A 17,043-nucleotide genomic window follows, 5' to 3' on the forward strand; every position below is an offset into this window, starting at 1 on the left:
AGGAAACTATATGATTCATGGATACATTTCCAGAACAGCTTAGCCCAGCCATATGTATGGATTTGTAGATCTGTAGATATCTTTTTCAGTGGAGGTGCAGATTCTTTTACAAATTTTCCATGCAAAATTGCTCAGTAGTGAATTTAAATCTACAGATTGCCAAGAAACTGTTAAAAAGAACGAGCAACAGAATAACCCAAAATAAAAATGATTCCTCGCAGGTGAATGCAGACCTGAATGTGAAAAGTCTTTGAGGGATGAAAACTCAGTTAGTAACAAACAAAAAATTTTGCAAATAAATTACATTTCCTGTTCCTACTATATTTCTAGTTTAATCAGTCTGCTCCGCAATCTGCTTGGCTCTTACTTCACCAGCGTTAAAAGATGATTCACATACAGATATATTTCACAAGCTCCTGGGAGATGTCTTGCTTTGAAAAGGTGCGGTAGGATTTAATTTTTGAAATGCTGATTTTTTCTATTTAACTGGGCAGTTCCATGTCTTTGAACAGGGAGAGTCTATTTTAAATAGATTTGATTATTAGCATTCTCATTGTCACCGATAATGACACAATATAACACAATAATTAGTAGCGTAAATGAGGAAGAAAAGGTTAGTGCTTGAGGGGCATTTATAATTAAAAGTTGAGATTGCTTTTTGGAGGAAAGCAAGTGAACATATAGTAGGAGCAGTGACAACTAATACCGTAAACTCCCATCAATATCTTGTTCACATAAATCTTTTTTTTCTCCTTGAAACCGTTGGTGAAGACTCCTAGATATGTACAGTGTTGAACAGCACCAGGGCTGTCATGGCCCAGTCTGCCAAACGAGAGTGTACTGGCAGCAAGTCTTTAAGTTCAAGTTTTAGTCAAGTGTCATAGCATATCTTGAGAATTTCCTCTCTTTCCACAGATTTTGGACTGGAACCATAGATGCTACATTGTACACATTGAGTCTGCAACCAGTTATTCTTTTTGTTTGTTTCAGGGAAGTGCTGGTGGGACTGGGATTTGAGTACAAACAGGTGTTCCTATATTTTACAGTTTACCTATCATGTCAAGATGCTTTGAGCCAAATAGCCATCAGACAGTCAGAATATAGCATTCCCATTTCTTACTTGACAAACCTGGGGCTGAAGCTTCTTAGTTTGTGTCATGTGTGTTGAAAACTGGATGTTCTGTCCCCTATCTGAGATCACTGAGCTGGGAAAAAATATGTGAGAGACAAGCAATCCAGCAAAGCCATGCTTCATTTTCAAGGTGATGTGGTAATTCAAGAAGAAGGGTCAAGGAGAAAGATTGAATTTCTAAATGAGGTTTGGAAAAGGCACAAGCAATTCTGAATGTCATCTCACTGTTGCTGCCAGTCTTCATTTGCACAGAAGTAAGCTCACATGGTTGTCCTCCACTGTGTTGCATACTGAAGAAAATATTCACCTTTTTGGCTAGGCTTGGATAATGTTAACCATTCACACAGCAGTGTTGAAGATGTGATTTATGCTGGCTGACAGCCTGCGGTATTCCCAGTGGATGTTAGGCACTACTCTCTGAAAGTCTGTAAGAATTTCATGGTAGGACGGCAGGTGTGCTGCAGTAGTCCTTGTCACAAAACCCTTAGAGGCTATTACAGGAGACTGCTTTGGGTGGAAAACAAGTCTCTTAGCTCATATGATGCCAAATTATGCAAATGAACACTCTTTACCTCTTGCTCATGCCTCAAAAGCTGTTAAGAAGTGTTGAATGGGTACTAACCACTATATACTTTTTAAAAAAAAAGAAAAAAAATCCTTCCTGTCGCTTCTATTTCTTTCCAGAAAAGCCCATGCCCATTGATGCATGTGTTATGGATGCATACTCATGCACACAGTGTGTCTGCATACACTAGAAAAATAAAAACAAAGTTTGAAATACCGTTAAAAACCAAGCGATCCCCTTTGGACTTCATATCCTTTGTCATCCTGGTGTCACTTAGATATTTGTGGTTTTTCTGTCATGCGTATTACACCTCAGGTGTGCTCAAAGGCAGGACTTTTTGCTTCTGGTGCTGGGAGAGACCTGCATCAGCTGACATAAGGGTGACCTGTTTTTCATATGACATCTCTTTAACATTTTTTCTGCTTGTTCTAGTTCCTGTTTGTTTATGTTTCTATACCTTTATCTCTTGTTTGGATTCACTCTAACTGTCTTTCTTTCCATTACCTTCTTTTTTTATCAGCCCACTTGTACCTCCCTTTGCTTTGCCCCTCCCCATGAATACAAACCTGGCATGTGGCACTGAGGTGTGTTGGCTGCAGTTTCTGAAAACAACATCTCGCCTCCTGTGAATTAATAGAAGATTTTGAGTCTGTAAGGTTTGTTTTTTATATGCTGATTTCCCTATCGGCACCAGATACAAATTCAGTGGATTTAGTATAGTTTTTCAAAACAGTGGTAATATTGTTCCTTTTTGACAACACTTGGGATTTATTGCTTTATAATTTCTAACAGTCAGCTCTCTAATACCAGAGAGAAGTAAGTTTATACTGAAGCCTGGCTCAAGGACCCTTTTCTACAGGAAGCAAGATTCAATACCCTTATTGATGTAAATGTGTGAAGCATTTTCAGATATTTTGCTCAAAGGCTGTATGTTAAGTGGGGAGCATCAATAATTAATAAGAAGATGTGCCTTTGGAAAGCGGAGTACAAAAATAGAAGAACAGATATAGAGTCTGAATAAATTCCAGCATTTCCTAGTTTAGTTACATGTACCTGTTCTAAGACATGAACATTTTATTTTCTGTAATTGTTTGGACATTCAAACCTTCAGGTAACTTTTCTCCATTAACTGGTTGACCAAAGAGTGAATGAGAAATATTCTTATTCTTCTCCACAACTTACATAAGTTTTCAAACTCAAAGAATCTTCTGAAATGCTAAATATACTCCTTCGTTTGTAATAACTTCTGCCCTGATCTAAGCAAATTTTAAATTTTTCTCCAACAATGGGGAACAGACAGCTGGAGCAGAACTGTGCATTAATATCTTGAATTGAACTAGGCTTTATGAAATTAAAAAGTAATGGGGATTCATGGATGCTATTAAGGAATTATACAATCAAACTGTAGGCTACCTCACTGTCATTTAAAGAAGTGTCTGTCTCCCTGATACAGTGCCTTCTTTTCTTTCACTCTCCCTGATACAATTATTGCTATTTCTACACCTCTCAATAGTAGAAATATTTTCTTTTTACAAGAAAAGGTAAATGTCCTTCTAGAGCATTTCTGTGCAATGGGTCTCACTTAAGACATTGAGCTGTGAATTTCCATCTTTACTCTCTCCCTGACAAGTGTTTCAGTAACAATCTTGTTTGCTTCCCTCTCAACCTCTGTACTTGTGCCAGTACCTGTTATAGGTGAGGGAAAGATAGATCAGTCTAGGTGAAGTAATTTCATTTCCATTTTTCAGACTGATTGTCAGAACTTCCTTCTCTTGGACCTGAAACCTGATAATAACTGGGGAGTGGACTGTGAATTCCTTCTGAGTCTGGCCAAGGATCTTGCATTTTTATAAAGGTATTTTAAAGCCTTTCAGTCCTGATCGGATTGTTTGCTTTAAATGTTTGATATCTCCTCAGCAAAATTTTTGGAGCAAGGGCTGACATTTTGCAAGGTATATATTTGCACAGCACCCAGTGTAAAGGGTTCCTTACTCACTTATGCTTTACGTGCAAAACAAAACTTAATGAAAATACATCATCTCAAGTCATGGCTGAATGGGTCTCTGGTCAGTTGGAATCAGACAAAACCAGAGATATCAAATTGTCTCGTTAGTGGCTATTTTCTCTGACTTACCTTCCTCCTCAGTAGCTCTGAGAGATTTCATCACATCCAGCCTGAGATTAAGATCTCAAATTCAGAAAATAGGAAGTGTATCTCAATAGCAATAATATGTTGAAATTTACATCACAAGCTAGATTTCTCATTTCATTTGGATTCAGTGGAAGTATTTAGAACAACTTCCAATATGGAAGTTGATGGGGAGGCTCTAGACTGAGCAGACATAAGATGGGTAAATGTGCTGACCTTATTATCAAATTCCTTGCTGAAGGTGCATGAGTTTGAATGATTGGTGCAAATGAGCAAGAAAAGGTCACTAGGAAAACTTGTAATCATGCCATGACCATTAGTGACACTGGAAATCACCTTTCCCACTCCCTGAAGCAGAGGTATACATAGAAAGAAAGACTGTGAACAAAGAATATAGTCAGATTTTAGCACATTTTCAGATTCCATGGAGGTCCTAAAAATGAGTTCTTCTCCCAGGAAGCATAAATTAACAAAATGAATGAAACCACCTCTCTAATACCTTTAGTTCTTTTTCCCCTTTGATTTTTTTTTTTTTAATTTTGTAACTGTAGTTCTCTGCTGTCAGACACTCCTCCGTCATTTTCCCTTGCAGAACACATTTAAAAATCATTTATGTTTGTTGGTGCTGTTGGAAACTTACTAAGAATTTTGGCCTGCAAGCAATGTTCAGGCTGCTAAGTAGATGGATGAAGACCAGGACCACATGCAGAGGCAGGCAAAGCAGCAGAATGTCAAGGCATCATTGAGAAAATGCTGTAGAAAAGAGAGTTTGTTACGGACTCACATAACTTCTAGAACTGATGGAGCACAGAGAGGAAGGATGGATCCAATGTAGCAAAAAATGGAACCAGACTGCTGACACTCCAAAAAAGAGAAAAAAAAAAGTTATAGAGCATTCTTCAGATGGGGAAACCAATAGGTATAGAATAGCATGTGGTTCAACTTGGTATATTGTGAAGGGATGGTGTAAAAACAACCTCATAAGCTACAAAGAGGGATAGGACATCAAAAGAGAAACCTGCAGAGTGATGCAGAAATAACCCCAGTTAAGGACAAGATAAAATAAAAATAGATGCTAAGACCCAGGCAAAATGCCTTCTTTAAAGTGGCAATATCCTAGAGAAACTAGCATGAGCGACCTTGTCATAAATCATGATCAATAGTACATAAGCACTTCAGAAACATACTATTCTCAAGGTACGTTTTACAGTAGGTAGAGTAGGTGATACAAGTAGATGTTAAAGAAAGCATAAAGTCAGCCATTTGCATGTAAATATAACAGAGAATCTGTGTCAGTCATGGCTTTTCAGCTGGTTCTGTACATACTGAATTAATGGCGTGATATGGGGTAGAGCAGGGACTCAGTATTTAGGGAGTGACTCATCTCAGCTACACCTGAGTTAGTCATCCTAGACCCTTTTTATAGTCAGAGAACTGATGCTTCTCATGAGCGATTCCTCTCATCTTTGTGTGGTGGTTTAAAACGAAGCAATGAATTCCATCTTAAAAGCACCCCCTTCTCACTGATTTTAAGGAAGTAACCAACTCAGACGCAGATGTCCACAGTATAGAAGTATAGACTGTGGTGAATGAATACCAATTTAAATGTTTAGCCACTGCATCCTATTCCGTAATGTTGTCTACTTAAGCTACAAAAAAGTAAAGTGACATGAGGTGACTCTCACACACCCTTCAATACCATCTAGGAGCAGCTAGTCAGAAAACTGAGATCAGAAAAAAACAGCTCTTGGTTTAGCTCTGAGCAGTGGACCCAATCTGGTGCCAGATGTAAATACAGACAGCCACCGTGCAATGGTGCACAAAGCATAGACAACCCCAAATCCCTTGACAGGGTAATTCACAGCAGTAATATAATTTCAAGAATGGAACTACATAAAAATGAGGCATCTTAGCTGAAGTGAAATAAAAAATAACAGCTCTGGCTGTAAATCTTGTCAAGGAATATTTTGCTTTAAAGGTACATATTGCAGGCCACATTAAAAAAAAAAAAAAAAATCCCAGCATGGTTAAGTTGCAGAATAAAAGGGGATATTAGAAGTAAAAAGACAGTTTTCCCAAAAGTTAGTCACATCTGAATGATTAAAATATAGAGGAAATCAAATTCTAGCAATTTAAGGGAAATATAAAACCAAGATATGGCAGAACAAAAATATTCTGAAGAGCAGCTTGATAAAAAAAAATAAATCACATTTTGATTAATATAAGCATGACTGAAGTTTTCTCCTGGTTTATTTTGATTCCACCTTTCATAAAGGCTGTGATCTGCTGCAGTCTAACAATAGAATTATGACAGAGTCTCTACATATTGTTTGGAGAAAGATAACTCTGATGGGATTTCAGAACCTCAATGCGGACCGGTGAATGATGTTCAGTTCCACTTGCAATCAAAGGAGAACCTGTTTTGCTAGGGCCCTTTCTGATGGTTTTACAAATGCACAGAAAGGAATGGAAAAACGTCTTAAGTATCCTCATCTTTATAGGAAAAGAAGGAAGGAACCGCTCTTCTTGAAAATAAGATTTTACTTCCCCTCCCTTTAATTTTAAGCATCCTTTATAATAGCTCCTGAATGTGTCATCTAGGTAATTACAGGATTTATTTTAAAAGTATTGCTTAAAAGGAAGCTGCCATAATGATATGCACCTGAAGCTTTTCAAGACATGAATTACTGGCTACACTCCTAATAAGAGGTAAACTGTCAAGAAGTGTCCCAAATCATTGGGTTAATGACTTCAGGTCAACAGGCCTTTTAGAAGGTATAATTAATGTTTCTAGTTAAAGGTATAGCTATAGTTCCAGTTGAGATTAATATTATGTATTAATTAGGACACAGAAAAACTGTGATGCCAAATCACACTTAAAACCTTCAGAACCATAAGAAAACTGTTGTAATTTGTTTTTATGCTTGCTAAGGGCTATGTGTGTAAATTCTTCTGACTGGAACTGGTCTCCTGACTTGTTCCATCTGAGGTTATTTTTGTCCTTTCCTGTATGAGTCCTTAAGCAAATAGGTGTTTGGGAGGTTCATTTCTAATGAATGGCACGTGAATGACACTGGTGGTGATTGCTCTGCTCACCGTGCTAAGCAGGGTGGGTGACATTTATACTACTTTGCAATGCATTGGGTACTCACCTGCCACTAGATCTGCTAGGATCTTTTTTGGGTTCGTGTGAGAGCCATCTCTTTTTCTAGATCCAGTTCTCCTGCTGGGAATGTGGGCAGAAGCAACAACTCTTTTTAAGATGAATGACCCCTGCACAATGCTACAAAGCTTTCCTCCTTAGAACCTGGTCTGCCATGGATGGCCTTACTGGGGCTCACTGGGAAACAGGGCACAGCTCTACACTGAGTCCCCTCTAACTATACTGTGTTTTTTCTTCTCCTGTTAAAATCTTTGAGTTCTGTGGGCAATGAAACATATTTCTGGGGAACTCCTTCTGGTACATATATGATCTTATACATTTTTTTGCAACAGATTCACTCTTTGTAGTATGTTCAATTAAATATCAGATGTTAAGACCATTAAGATACTCAAGCATGTGATTAAGTTGAATGATTTCAACAGAAAATGTACATGTAAGATCCAGTATCTTCTTTTCCCTTAAGGTTGGTTGGGGTTTTTTTTGGTGGTGATACCTTAGTTTTCTATCTGGCCGCAGATAGTAGCAAAACAATTACAATATCTCTCTGTTATAGAAACAAAAGAACAGTGAAGGTTTTAAAAGCTTAGACCTTCCCTCCTCCCTGTGGGGACACTTCTTTCTCAGCCATGCCAGAAGTGGACTTCTCACAATACTGAGTTTAAATATTCCTAGATGTATTGGGACTAATAGAGCCAGACTTCCAATAGATTCGTGGCTCATAGTGTGCTGACTTCTTAATTATATTAGACTAGGAATGTAGTTTGACCACAGATCATGCTAGATATCCAAAAGAGGAAGAAAGAAAAAGTAGAAGAGGGGACTGGAGGAGAAAGAGACCACGAATATTCCAACCAAGAGGAGTTCTAACATAGAATCATAGAATCATAGAATGGTTTGGGTCAGAAGGGACCTCAAAGATCACCTAGTTCCAACGCCCCTGCCATGGGCAGGGACACCCTCCACTAGACCACGTTGCCCAAAGCCCCATCCAACCTGGTCTTAAACACTTCCAGGGAAGGGGCATCCACAACCTCTCTGGGCAACCTGTTCCAGTGCCTCACCACTCTAGCAGTAAAGAATTTCTTTCTAACATCCAATCTAAATTGACCCTCCTTCAGCTTGAACCCATTACCCCTTGTCCTGTCACTACACTCCTTCATAAACAGTCCCTCACCACCTTTCCTGTAGGCCCCTCCAGGTACTGGTAAGCCGCAATGAGATCTCCCCGGAGCCCTCTCTTCTCCAGGCTGAACAACCCCAGCTCTCTCAGCCTGTCCTCATAGGAGAGGTGCTCCAGCCCTCTGATCAGCTTCGTGGCCCTCCTCTGGACTCGCTCCAACAGCTCCATGTTTCTCCTGTACTGGGAACCCCAGAGCTGGACGCAGTACTCCAGGTTGGGTCTCACAAGAGCGGAGTAGAGGGGCAGGATCACCTCCCTCGACCTGCTGGTCACACCTCTTTTGATGCAGCCCAGGACATGGTTGGCTTTCTGGGCTGTAAGCGCACACTGCTGGCTCAAATCTTTCCAGTGTTTGAAAACTTGTGAATAAAATTTTGATGAAAAAGCAAATTCTCTGGCATGAATAGGATGTTGATTCTGATTTAGTTTTGCCTGTGGTTGGAGCTTCCACAGTGTTTTTCCCAGTAAGAATTCTGTGATGTTTAAATTGCTGAGCTAATGATGCAGTCTTTCATCTAGTACAAGCACTTAAAGAACCTTACTTCTCTGTCTATCTCCATATGATATTTTGGAGCTTTGGTACATCTATAGTGTCAGCTGAAAGTGTTAGTGATCTCAAAAGCTGCTAGGAAAGGGCAGATGTATTCATTCTGAACCCATAATTCCTGTTTCCTTAGGAAAAATCTATTTTGTTCTTTTCTTAGTTTCTTAAGCATTTTAGGTGAAGAATGTATTTTTCAATGTAAGTTGGATAATCTTTTTTTTTTCCCTTTTCCCTTCCCCCTGGAATTTGTACAGCCTATGCTCATTTTTAATGGAAATGTACGCCTTAACAACTTAATTAACAGCTATGAATCTGACTGATTTTCGTGATGCTGCTCTGTTGAAATTAGACATAGGAGGCCCATTTGTAGCAGATGTAGTTGATCAGCAAACAGATGAATATGTTGTAGTACAAATCAGCCAGACTGAAGATGTTGGATCAAGGAGGAGACACCAGCAGCAGGTGATGGTCTTTGAATTTTCTTTCACTTTTTCTGGGATGTGTTTTATCACTTATATTTCCATCACCATTGTGTTCATTTAAGTGGTCGTGCTTTTTCCTGCTGTGAAGTGTGTCAATGTCAGCATTAGAAAACTTATTCTAATAAGAGTACATTTTCTTTTGTCTTTATAAGACTTCCTTTAGCTTCCTATATTAAATTTTTTAAAACTTAGGTCCCTTCACTGACACTTACCATGGAAGTTCTTATGTTTAAAATTGGCAACGTCTCAAAAGTTGTCTTAGAAGGAAGAAACAAGTGTAAAGTGCCTTTTCGCACTCACTGAAATACATTTTCACATTTTGTTGCAAATTATTTTCTCAAATATGTGTCACATTTATTGGCTTTATTTCTCTTAAGGCTTTCTCATTGTTGATGTTGTTTGTAACAAGTTCCTGCTGCTCTCTCCCGGAGAACTTGGTGAAGGAGGATCTTTTACAGCCTGTCATTGTATATCACTGGAAAACAAAGATAAGCTTCATCATTTAATAAATAGCACTGACATACAAACAACTGCCTCTCATCCTGTATACATGACAGGATGGCCTGCCTCTACCTGCGACAGCACAGCTGAACAATGCCAACAGTAATTCCCACTTACACCCAATCTCACAGCCTACAACAAAAGTTTAGTCCTGCTACCTCGGCATGGCAAACAATATGGCAAACCGTAACGGCAATTACTCTCTTAACCCACCCACCCCCACGATGAGGAGGCTGCTGTAACCTGTGCTGGTGGCAATGATCCCCAAGGAACCTTCACGTTGCTGTGGGGTGGCCAGCGCACAGTTGGTTGCAGCAGCCCACCTCTGCTGGCACACCAGCGGTGGTCTTGAGATGACCAAAGGAGTAGGTAGGTAAAATAACCCTCCCTGCCTGCATGCTCCTCAGGTATTTTTCTGTGTCAGATGTTCCAAGCTGGCTGTTGAAGCTGGTGTTTTCCACGCTTTGTAGCGCACAAGGTCAGGACTTAGGCTCAAGATTTAGGCTACAATTAACCAAATTTGAAGGTTTTTTAAGTTCCTTTTCTTTAAGAAAGAGAGAATATCTGTATCTACATTTAAAGAATGCATTTGGTTAAACATGCATGAATATCAGTGTGTAGTAATGAGCAAAGTTTCAGAAAGTGTTTATTTTCTGAAGATTTTTTTGTTTCTTATTGCTAGAAGGTCAGCAAACAGGAAATCTTTTTACTGAAATTCTACCATGCCCTCTTCATAATGTCTGGGGGTACGACATTGCTCCTGGGCCTCTCATCATTTGTACCTCATGTATGTTAGTTTTTTTCCCGGGCAGTCTTTGGGAATGAACCATATTTTTGTCTCTGAGCCTAGCTGCCCTAGATGTTCCTTACAGACAATGCAGAAAATACGATTTGTCATCCCCACTCTGGAGCACTTCCTGGAGGTATCTCTCACTTCATTGATTGAGTGAGGGCATGAGGATGAATTTGCTCCAGCCTGAGTGCCTGTACATACCTAGCTAGGTGGAATTAATTCAGGCTGGTGTGTGTTATGCCCTCTCCACAAAAAATTCTCCAAAATGCACAGGAGAGAGAACAAAGAGGAATAACCCCTAGATCAGAGACCTATCACTTTCAATGACTTTTATTAATATTGCCAAATGTGACTCTCTTGCAGGTGGTATACAACTGGACTCTACCCTTAAGTTCAAGAAGAAATCAGCAAATCATCACAACTAGAACCTTTCAGATACTGAACAGGTTGGCTAAGAGACTGAGAAATGATTCATTAAAGCAGTACTTTACATAGACATATTCCTATAAAGGAATAGATAGTATTTAAAAAATAATCTATCACTGCCTGTTTCAGAGGGGTAGGAAAGGATGACTTCTTGTTGCTTTTTAAATGGATTGACAAGGCTGGTTTGTACTTGGGTTACTTTTCAAACAATGTTATTTAGAGGGACAGAGTGAAAATATTTGAAAAGTTGCTTGCAATTGTATAAATATAACACACACACATATTTTTACAGATACTCAATATAAAATTAATGCATTAATAAAATGAATGGTATTTAATTCCATAAATAAGCAAAACTTCTCCTTCTTTCACCAGAGGCACCATCTTCATAAACATTCAAGCTTTCCTACAGGAGCCTGGAAGTGTTCCTCTATCCATGAAGCATCAGTACCTTCATGCAAATATAGAGGCACAAGTAACAATTGCGTCCATCGTCTTAGTAGGTGTCTATGTGCTGATCATACTGGAAGTAAGTCAGGTTTTGTACTTTGATATTATTTCCCCCTTGCATTGTAAATGGAGCACAAGTAAGGGTTTCATTCTTGGGCTTTAATACGCTTTTAAAATGTGTATATGAGTCCTTGCTGTACCATCAGCGTTGCTAATGGCATGAATAGGATATGTGTGAGGAAATTGTACTGAATTGTAACTGATTTTGGCAAGTTATATTAACGTTACAGTGATTTTGTATTTTTTTTTTTATTAGGACCTATTAGTGTTTTAATATTTTAACAAGATTATAGCTTGGTGAGAGTGAAAATAAGTCTGGGTTATAAAAGGTGCGGAAAATCTTATCTTAAAAACAATTAACTTAAAAATAGGTGAAAGAAAAAAAAAGCTTCAGTTATTCCCTTTTCTAAGGGATCTCAAGCTATGAATTTAGTGTACTCTTAAAAGGTTAAACTAAGCACATTTTTTAATGAGTGACATTTAGAAATTCTTTCACTGTTTCATTTAAAGAGGAAATGGAGTCTGAGTTAACATGAAGAAGTCAAGGGACAGAGAACTTTAAACATATATTGCAACTTCATTCCAAAGACTTGAGGTATCAAACCCAATGAAAATGCCTTGCATCAGCACTACGGATGGAAAAACATGGCAGAAATAGCACAGGGCTCTGACTGACTTCTTTGAACTGGAAACACTTACTGCCTGATTATCCTGAAATAAAGAGCAGATACAGAGGCACAACTTTTCTTTTTATTTTTCATGTGACCATACACACTCTCAATGAATTCTCCAAGTTGAATCACACCTGATTTACACTAGTATGAAACAGAGAAGTGAATCAAGTCTACAATGTGGTCAGTAGTAACAATGTCCAACATGCTCCTTTTTTTTTTTTCCATATCCCTTGTGTACTTTAAGATTTTCATCCTGTTACCTATTGAAAGGGTAAGACAGTTGAACAGGTTCTAATCAAATATCAATAATGGGTGCACACAACATGACAGTTGCTTTAGATGGTTGGATTATGTCATTCAGCAATGGCGATTTATTTATGAAACTAAAACTCCCTCTACGTATTTTATAAATGAGCACCAAAATAATCTTAATACTTTTAAATGCAGCTTTTATTTAAAAAAAAAAAACCAAACCACAAACCTCAACTATGCAACCCTTTAGCAATTGCAAAAACATCAGGTTTTTAAAGTATGTAAAGGTTGAGGTTTTGTGTTTGCATGCTAGAAAGCTACTTTGGAACAATTCATGTGTCAAACGAAATAAAGGCTTGAAACTGAAAAGCAAAGCCAAGGAAAGCATGCATTTTCCTGTTGTTTCTAAGAAAAAGCTTTAAAACAACTCATTAGTTTATTGTTTCTGTGAAAAGATCAAGATGAAATTTCTGTTGTTGGCAGAAAAGTTATTTCTGCAAATTCAAATGTAGAAATAGGTATTTATAGGTAAACTTACTTTGAATTTTAAAATGTGGAAAGTCATGTATTGCATCATATGTTAGCTGTTTTCTCCATAACATCTGTAGGAATGGCAAATGCTACAACTAGAGTAAGTTTTAAACTATAAATATATAAGCTGGCAATTGCTATCATAGAAACAAATTTGACTGTTTGGTTCCCTTACGGATCTCTTGAAAGACATGGATGTTAATATTGATAGAATATGTAATAGTGGCTTACCTTATATTCAGTATTTATATCTTTAGTGCCTGAAGTCCTGCTTTCTCAACACATTGCACCCTCTATTCCATTAGCAGTTATCACTGTTAGAGAAATCAATTGGTGTTGCTGCAGGAGCGATCTCTCATGGATTTTCATTTTCAGTGTTGCTGCTCCCCATCGTTTATCAGTCTTTATTAGAGTTTCCTGTGTCTTATTCATTATCATTGGCAATACAGGTTCAACTTCAGACAGTGTGGGCACCCAAACAAGTTTTAGAGCTATATTTTCATGTATTTTATTATAATGATGAAGAAAGAGGAAGCTTTTTATCCGGTACAACTCACAAGAGCCACCCAAAGGTGTGCCTGTTGCTCCTGCACAGCCCTTTTCTCCAAACGTGAATCTTAGATCTCGTGTCCACAACCTCCTCAACCCCACTGTCCTCATCTTTTAATCCTTCCTTCCTTTTCCCCCCTTGCCCTTTGCTACCTTAGTCACCAGGGACCGTGCAGGAGAACAGGTTGCAAGAGCTTCTGCCTCCTGCAGATACAGATGATGGGAAAAGCTGATGAAGTAAAGAGATTCCAGTTGGAAAATGAAGTGCATTTGCTGTACATGGTCATCTTTTCCAAACTTGCACCACTGTAAAGACATAGGGTGAATTCTACTTTGAGACAGCCATTTGCCTCTAAGTTGACATCAAACTTCGAGGAGGTCAACGTATGTCAAGTACCAGTCCTTGTTGGTGGAGAAGTCTTACTGTCTCAGGATGCGTTGTTCTTCAGAAAACATGTTAAGCTGTTGAACTTCATTTCTTCAGACAAGTATTTTAAGTGTTGTTTCTTTTGAAACTGATTAGATGTTATTCATTCATAAAGTGCAAATATGTTTCTGGTAAAAGAAGATGCCTCTTTTTCCTCTTTAATTTCTTATGAGTTCTTTTATGCTTACCACAAATATGAATATTTTCTTACTTCACAATCCTACTCTGCCCCTTGAAGTCTTGGTATATTTTGTTTTAACTCTCTTTAGATGGACATCTCTTAGGTACTTTTTCTGTTTGAAATCTGTGGGGTTTTTCTTTTTTTCCCCATGTAATCATCCTTTCCTTCAGTAACTAGACATTCATGCTCTTGAAATTGACTTTTCTTCAAATTTCAATGAGTTCACTCTTTGCATTTCAGTCTTCTGTTCTCTCCCCTTCTCCCAGATGAGAAAGGAGAAAAAAAATCTGCTTTTTGTGATATTTTTGAAATATATATAATCTATACTATTTTATAGACTTGTTGGAAAGAATGAAGTATTTCATTTTGTTCTTGGAAGCCTACATTGCACAGAAAATTAAAACAAGTGTATGTTAAAAAGAAAAAAAAAGGGGGTCCAGGTTTACCTTTGTTGATCTCAGCTCTACCTTCTGACCCTTCAGAATACTGAAGAACAGGTAAGATGGGCTATAAGTATGTTTTCACGTTGGTCTACAGGGACATCTCATGTAAAGTGCTGATCTACGGAGTTCTGTACTGATGTTGCTGTACTAAATTAGTTCACAATTTATTTCAATATAGGCTCTTTCTAGTTTTGACCCTCAAAATGTGCTGCCTCTTTCAATTGAGAACTTAAAGAGAAATTCAAACAAAAACATCTTAGAAAAACAATTTTTACACTTTTCTTCTCCAAACACCTTTGTTCTTTCAGCTAAGAGTGCTTTTTGTCTTTTACTTTCTTTGATTTCCATTCTTTTTCCATCAAAGCTTTTTTTCTATGTATATGACTAAAGTGACTATTTACACCCCATTCACTCAGATTCAATAAGCAGTGGTGTGTGGCTGTTTCTGGTGGTACAGCATAGTCAATGAAAAGTAGTGTGGACAAAATATCTTTGTTTCCTCTTTGCAATACAGTAAGGTATCTTTGATTTCTCCCCTTTTTCCTGAATTTGTGTACACAGAGAATGGGATAATACACTGGTTATACTGAAAATAAATCTATCTGCCTATCTATATATTAAAATATCTGTTAATTGTATAAATTTTATTGAGATTTAGAAAAATTTATTGAGTTGATAAAGCTCTTATTAATAATTATTAACTGCATATATGCACTATGTTGGAGCTGCATTAATTAGAAATACGTAAGGAGGAATGTTAAACATCTATTATTAAAGGACAGAGCTCATTAATTTGAATGAATTATTGTGTGCATTTGTGCAATATTTTCCTTTATTAATATATTTATTTTGTGTTGTGGGTTAAAAAGGAATGTTAGCTGTTTATGATACTTAAATGAGCCAGCAGAAACAAATATGAGGATAATGTCCTTTTTAAAGCTGTTTTATCAAACATTTTATTTAGTTAGGAGAAAAGAGAGAATAACATTCATTTCATGAAATTTAAAAAAAAAAAAAAAGAGATAACAGTAGCACATCAAATGGCAGAAAAGTGATACCAGCAAGTATCAGAAATTCTGTGAGAACCTGCATGGGGCTTGTTTTATCACAGGAGCTATGATTTACTTTCATATCCTGTCTTGTAGGTAGCCCTAAGAAAAATCTTGCCAGGATCTTTCAAATGACATTTTAATGATCTGTCATCTTTAACAACATTTTCATGTCTGTATTTCTCCTTAAAATACAAATACTTGAAAGTGCATGATCTGGCCTCAAAAGCTCTAGCTTCTTATTAGTATGAAGTGTGGGCTTATAATCACAATTTTTATCACTTTAATGGAAATGGAGAGTGTCAGTTTCTCTCCGTATAACTTTTCAATTATTAACTAGCTTAAATTATGACTAAACATCCCTTAAGCTTAATTTCTTTAACTCAAAGCAGAGTGATTTTTAATAGCATCTAACCAGGACAAATTAGCTGCAGACAGCAAAACTTTTATGTGGTTCAGTCTGACCATTTTTCTGCCGTTGTGGCCTGGTTGAACCAATGTTTCTTCACAGGGAGCATTTTTACAAATGAAATAAGATGTTTATTATTGCTGCTGTCTACACTCACACAGTCCAGTTTTTGCTTATTTCCAGTAACGAGGCTATTTATCTGCACATGGAAAATGCTTCAGAGATGCTTCAGAGAGGGAACAGGAAAACAGAAGAAATATTCACTGGTACACAAAATACAATACTAAGTGACGGCAACAGGCTAATCTTAAGGTAGAATTTTTCTGATGAGGAAAGTCACAGAAACCAGTGATCGGCTTACTCAGCATGGTTTCTCACTTCCCATCCATTTTCACATTGATCTGTCTTTAAGTACGGACAAGAGCGTGGATTAGAGTGTTCCCACCTTCGCGTATATACTGCCAAAAGATTGGTAGCAGAGGGACAGAAGAAAATCCATAGCCTTTATTGGAAAAGATGGTGTAAAAAAGAAAATTGTAGCTGCTGCTCTGCCTGGACTTTGTGGGGAAAAATATATGCCTGCTGATATTATTTCCAGTCGTGCAAGACTGGAAAAACTGCAAAGAGGAATTAAAACACTGCTGTAGGACTTGGCAGAAAATTAGGGACAGGTTATCAGAACAAACCATCTATCATCTTTGGTGAAGAGTCTGAACCATACCCCACTGGGCAAGAATAAAAGTTTGCCCTCATCTGCCCTCCTGTCTGGGGGTGGGAGGGAGCAAAAGGGCCCAAGATTGGGGCAGAGCAGGAAAGCAGGTGCCCTTGGGCATGCTGGCCAGCTTCTAGCAGGGCAAGGATCTCTCCTGCACACTTTTCCTTCCTTGAGAGACTACTGGTCCTGACCGGGGGAGAGAGAAGGCTGCCTCGATACTCTCTTGATTATCTGCAGTGTTTTACACTGAGGTATAAATGGAGCCAAGAGGTAGGAATGAACTTCCCATCCCAAGGCAGAAATCATAAATGTGAATCTGGGAGTTGCACAGAACCTGAATCCAGCGTAGTGAAACCAAAACCACAAAA

At 38.0% G+C, this 17,043-nt stretch overlaps 1 protein-coding gene across 4 annotated transcripts in view; it reads left to right on the plus strand.

The window, feature by feature from the left end:
- Positions 1–17,043, plus strand: part of OCA2 (OCA2 melanosomal transmembrane protein) — a 226,474-nt gene that overhangs the window by 55,948 nt on the left and 153,483 nt on the right. For all 4 annotated transcript variants that reach the window (XM_054813838.1, XM_054813836.1, XM_054813837.1 and 1 more), the window contains 3 exons: positions 9,038–9,195; positions 10,873–10,955; positions 11,311–11,464. In XM_054813838.1, the coding sequence (XP_054669813.1) occupies positions 9,038–9,195; positions 10,873–10,955; positions 11,311–11,464 (395 nt within the window). The remainder of the gene's footprint in view (positions 1–9,037; positions 9,196–10,872; positions 10,956–11,310; positions 11,465–17,043) is intronic.

This window comes from Grus americana, chromosome 1 (assembly GCF_028858705.1).
Source record: "Grus americana isolate bGruAme1 chromosome 1, bGruAme1.mat, whole genome shotgun sequence".
Taxonomy (NCBI): Eukaryota; Metazoa; Chordata; class Aves; order Gruiformes; family Gruidae; genus Grus; species Grus americana.